Source organism: Homalodisca vitripennis, unplaced genomic scaffold, assembly GCF_021130785.1.
Source record: "Homalodisca vitripennis isolate AUS2020 unplaced genomic scaffold, UT_GWSS_2.1 ScUCBcl_2923;HRSCAF=8085, whole genome shotgun sequence".
NCBI classification, from domain to species: Eukaryota; Metazoa; Arthropoda; class Insecta; order Hemiptera; family Cicadellidae; genus Homalodisca; species Homalodisca vitripennis.
In genome coordinates this window covers 56,212-62,211 of record NW_025779043.1, presented here as the reverse complement: position 1 = coordinate 62,211, position 6,000 = coordinate 56,212, and the positions used below count along the sequence as shown (strand labels likewise).

The following is a 6,000-nucleotide window of genomic DNA, read 5'->3' as shown; positions in this document are numbered from 1 at the left end:
TAATCCCTTGAAAATTCTGGTGAACAATCCTCTTTGTCAGTTTGAACTACGATTAAGTGGAAATCATTGATTATCATAGGGATAAAGCTTTCTCTAAAACGAACTCATAAAGACTTCTTTACTCCATGTATGATAGTATGAAGTGCAATGAGTATAAATAGAGGTTATGGCGGTACTAGATCAAGATGGCCTGATTGTGATCTCGCTGTCGGGTTGCGTCGTCTGCTGAGTATTATCAGACATCATACAAAAACAATGGTGAACTATGAATGTTTCTTGGTGAATTGAAGCAGCTGATTGAAACATAAATGTTGTTTTCATGAAGTAATAAGATTTAGTGAATTATAACTTTATTTATTTTTTACATTTGAAATGCATAGTGTTTGCAAAACACTTCAATTAAGCTTATCGCCACAAAAACTTTGCAAATGTTTCAGGAGCGCATTAAAAAATGAACCTAACCTAGTTTTTAAAAGATCAGTTACAATATTGGGAATAGAGACAAGTTGTGATGACACAGGATGTGCAATTGTAAACAATGAAGGACATATTCTTGGAGAATCACTTCATTCACAGCAAGAAATACATCTCGAGTAAGTATTTAATATATCTCTTGATCTTACAATATGTAGCCCTAGTTACAATTGTATGGCTTTAAATGACAGAAGACCAACCCTCCTCTCCTTGATAATGGGATGGAAAAGAACAGTGGACTAACAGTTTGAGCTTAGTTGGCCCCGCACTAATGGCAAGGAATGAAAAACATCCCTCAATATTCAAGATACTTATCACTAAAATATTAATAATCTGGAGGGTCTGTTCACGCATACTTCCACCTATAAATGAGAGCTAGGAAACAACTTTAGAGAGCAAACAACTTGTAATTCACCTAATCATAATTACTAGCTATTTTATAGTATAACTATTATTGTGGATAAAAGCTAATTTGATAATATAAATAATTTAAGACCTAAGATTAACTTTCCATTATTGTATTTGGATTGGGTATGATAAGTGGATCCGGTTTTTATATCGAAATTGGTAAACGATATTACTTAATCATAACCATCAATAAAATAACCAAAACTAATTAATTATTTTCAACAATTAACGTAAATAATATATATATATATATATATATATATATAAAATTTTAGAAAACTACTCAACATTGCTTTGAAAGATGATAAGACATGTTTTTCGTGGCTTCAACATGTAAAACTCAGGGTAGGGTACGATAAGCAGACCCGGTTTTTTATATAGAAAAATGTAATCATCGATACCTAATATTCGCATCTCAAGTCCTAGACTATCAATCGCTATAAAAGTATCTAGGCCTATAGTCCTTTAATAACAGTCATATGTTTTAAATTAAAATATGGATTTAATATTTACAGTGATGAAACAAATAACTATTATAAGCAATATTGGGAAAACTGAAGAGACCATATTTGCTCCTCTCACAGTTACAGTTTTTTTCTTTCCCACAAATTTCACATAATGGATTTTTCGGTACGAGTCCAACATGTTGAAGCCACGTAAAACATGTCTTATCATCTTTCAAAGCAACATCGTGTAGTTTTCGAAAATTGACTGCCATTTTTATTAATCAAATGTTACTTATATGTAAATTTGAAATATTACCTTACGTTATTATTTGAAAGTGTTTACAGCTGTTGATATAGATTATTTAAGTTATTTTTTCGAAATAATTAACACGTTCACGACGACGTGACCCACCGGTGGGTCACGGACCCATTCGTAAAGGACGACGTGACCCACCGGTGGGTCACAACGGTCATTACAAATGGATGTCGTGACCCACCGGTGAGTCACGTAACAATGCGTTTTCTATATGGCTGTAGATTTTATACAGTCAAAGAATTGGCCGTTTAATGTTAACCACGTCCACCAGGAAGATTGTGGGAACATGTAGGTATATCAGGAACACGTTTACTAACACAGTGATATTATAGGATTTAAAAATATAAACACTAGTATTTTTCATGTTGCCTATATGGACAACGGTTTATTATAAAATGCAGCATGTGTAATATCAGAAACATGGATTTAAAAAAAAACGTTATTAACTTTGAAAAACATAGTAAGATATATAACTATATGGCAAACAATGCAAGAGTGAGTAATGTTTTTACAATTTACTTGTGCTTAGAGTTAAAACATAAGATACACATAGAAGGAGAATTAGGACAATCATTGCAAAATGTAGTGACTTTTCTTGCTTTCTTCCTCGCCTCACTAGTTCCAAGTCTGTCGGCCAGTTCACTTAACACGGCAGACATCTTTTGCGAGAAGTCCGGGCAGGTCCTTCCCGCTGAGATAGTTTGTGGGTCAACAAAGGCCGCCTTCTTACTTCTCCATCTGGTGCACGCAGAGCCGGTGTTTGTATTCTGTTGGTCACTGGGCTAGCAATCATTTTACTTATAAGTGCTAACCGGAAGCCTAACATGTCCATATGGTCCTTTTTAGGTTTACCGTGGTTGTATACTACAAGTGAATTAACCACGCATGTGCCAATAAGAAGCTCAAATGCTACTTTCATGTACCACCGAATGGTTTTTCTGAGAGGGGTATAATACGACGACAGCTGGTCAGAAACATCAACTCCCTTTTTGGCTCCATTGTATGCCAGCACTGCCGACGGCTTTAAAATAGGTTGTCCTTTGCTATTTTTTCTACCAGTGTCTTTTAAAATCCCTTGGTCTTCTGCACGGGTAGAAATCATGAGGACACGCCTTTTATCTTTCCAGAGTATAACTTTGACTCCCCTTTCGTTTTGAAGAGCAGATACTTCGCCTCTTTTGATATTTTTCTTGACGAGCTCTTTTGGATTATTGACCCTGTCTGCACGAAGGGTGCCACATAAGTATGTTCTTTTGTGGAGAAGAAATTCTGCGAGAGGAACAGAATTATAGAAGTTGTCGGCAAATATAGTGCGACCCTGAAGCAACAAATCAGAAGCTAACAGAAGTATTATTTTCTGGGCATGTCCTTCATTCCCTGTAATATCATTTGTACCTGCATAAATTTTACAATTGTACGTGTATGCTTCACCAGAACAAAACTTGTACACTTTGATTCCATACTTGTGTGTCTTGTTGGGGTTGTATTGCCTAAAATGAAGGCGCCCACGCCAAGGCACCATTGTTTCGTCGATGACAATGTTTTCTCCTGGCTTCATAACTGATTGAAAATTTTTGTTCAGCATATCAACAATTTTCTTAATTTTGGCAAGCCTTGGCTCTGTTTCTGCTACTTCCTCATTGTTAGAAAAATGGAGGCATTTGAGAATTGCCTCAAAACGGTCCCTTTTCATGGTTTTTTTTAATTACTTCATTTTCAAAAAGTTTATTCTTGGACCAATACAGTCTGAGTTGTGGAAGAGGGCATATTCCCATTATCAAAATGATTCCAAAAAACTTCATAATTTCTATCTCGTCACAGTCTAACCAGTTTTCTCATTAGAGATCGTCTTCTTACCTCATGACTTGATAAGTAATTACGAGCGTTCCTGTTGGTTTCAGTTACTATTAACTGTAAAACCTAATCAGTAAAAAACTGCCTGTAAACTGTCATGGGATCGCTTCTATCAAAGTCATACATCAAACCCTCTTCTCCAGTGAAAGGGAAATCCCTCTCAGTTAATGTACAGTCACTCCAGTTATCACTACCAGTAGCTTCATCAACTGCAGGAGATGTAGTACGTGATGGTTCAGGTTCGTTGGTATTAGGCCTGCCATTGTTTTGAATACCTACATCATTTGCATTATCCACAGTAGATTCATTAGATGCAGGAGATATAGTATGTGATGGTCCAGGTCGGTTATCATTAGCCTGACCATAGTTTTGAATACTGGCACCTAAACTATTTACAGTGTTTACACAATTACTTACAGAGGACAATAGTGCAGTTGTATTTATCGTTTCATCTTCGTCCTCCGTAACTTCATCTTCTGATTCACTATTCACAGAATTCGATGGAACATACTCACTTCCAGAGTATTGAAGTTCACTAAGTTCTGAAATGTCAGAGAACAACGCGTCTTCTATATCACAGTCATCCATTTTTACCAGTCACTTTGCACCTACAATGTTCACAAACGAAAATAAATGTAAACGATGTGAGACCACGAAGTACAACTGGTGTAAGTGAGGTTAGAACAAATAAATTACATTGTAAACAAATGGAGCAAAAACGATTGGAACAAATGGAGCAAAACGATTGGAACAAATGGAGCAAAACGATTGGCTCACGTGTTATTTGGCGCCAAGCAGTCTGGCTGAGCACGAAACGGAGCGCGGAACACGTGGGCTATGAGAACAGCTGAAATACAGCGTGACTCACCGGTGGGTCACGACGCGCCTTTGTAATACAGTATTTAGAATACGCGTCGTGACCCACCGGTGGGTCACGCAAAAAAATTTTGAAAATCATATGTTTGCAATAATATTTTTAGTTTTCGATGACGCATGGCCTTTTATATAGTCATAACAGGCCTCTTTGTGCGAAAATCTCAATTTCGTCCACAGGTCATACTATACCTAAAATGGCGTCGTCATATTAGAAACTGCAGTAAATATTGGTCGTCGTGAACGTGTTAATCATTATCGATTGATTATATCGGTGGTTATGATTTTAAGTAATATTGTTTGCCAATTTCGATATAAAAAACCGGGTCCGCTTATCGTACCCTACCCGACTCGTACCGAAAAACCCATTATTTGAAACCTGTGTGGAAAAGAAACAAATGTAACTGTGAGAGGAGCAAATATTGTCGCCTTCAGTTTTCCTAATCTTGGTTATGATAGTTTGTTTGATCACTGTTAATATTAAATTCACATTTTAATTAAAAAAATATGTTTGTTATTAAGGACCATAGATACTTTTATATTGATTGATAGTCTAGGATTTGAGATGCGCAGCCATAGTCCTATAAATAGCTGACGCTACACTATTGCTTGTGTTTGGCATGGATTTAATATGGTAATATTTAGTGAAATTATCGATCAACCTTCTTGAATTTTATATTTTACTAAACAATACAATCTCAAGGGATGTTTTTCATTTGTTGCCATCAGTGTGGGGCTGCAATGAAGGTGCTGCCTTAGTCTGTGCTGATGGTCGGAGGCATTACTGTTAGCTCATTCAATAATAGTGCTTTTAAGAGATTAAAAAATTATGGTTGCCTGTAAAGTCGGTTTTACGGGCGAAGATTTTACGTGACAACGTCTTTTTCTCGGTAGAATATTTATTGATATGAATATTATTAAATTGCACAATAGGAACAAGGAATTGAATGAAAATAAGAATTGCACAAATTTTAACTATAGAAATATATTTTGTTTACTAAAACATTGTACATAATTTGAAATTAATTAAAATTTGTTATTGTAAATGGTAAAGTTGAATAAAACATTTACTAAAATTGGAATTTGAAATTCTTGCTAAACACAGTTAAATTCTAACTCCGCGCTTGGTGATTGGTCGGTTTAGTTCGTTTGTTTGGTCGCATTGTTATGACAGGTTAGAGGTTATAATTTGTTATTTTAAATGTTTGACTAGCAATACGCGCTGTTTCTTCTCAATCGACTGAATTATGATTGATTGCAGAGTGATTTAAACTAATAATTTACTTAACACTATCAACATTTGTCAATAGTATGACATAACCTATAAACTCAGTTTCTCAACTTTTGTGTCAATCTAACAATTAATCAATCAATCATAGTTTACGATAATGAAATATCAGTGTACAATTATTTACCTTTATTGTTGTAGTTGTTGTAAATGACGAATCTAAGCACTCCACATTTTCACGAATAAACATAGTTATCTGCTTTATCCCGTGCGGCGGACCCACAGTTATCTGCTTTATCCCGTGCGGATCCCGTGCGGCGGACCCACTGGACGGGCATCATAACGTTACCGGGCGTTACACTTTTTCATGAGTGACTCCGAGCCGCAACCTAATTTAAGAC

At 35.9% G+C, this 6,000-nt stretch overlaps 1 protein-coding gene across 1 annotated transcript in view; it reads left to right on the top strand.

Moving 5' to 3' along the window:
• Positions 1–239: 239 nt before the first annotated feature.
• Positions 240–6,000, top strand: part of LOC124372332 (probable tRNA N6-adenosine threonylcarbamoyltransferase, mitochondrial) — a 29,033-nt gene continuing 23,272 nt past the window's right edge. Inside the window, exon 1 of the mRNA XM_046830714.1 lies at positions 240–593. Coding sequence (XP_046686670.1) covers positions 373–593 — 221 coding nt within the window. The 5' untranslated portion in view covers positions 240–372. The remainder of the gene's footprint in view (positions 594–6,000) is intronic.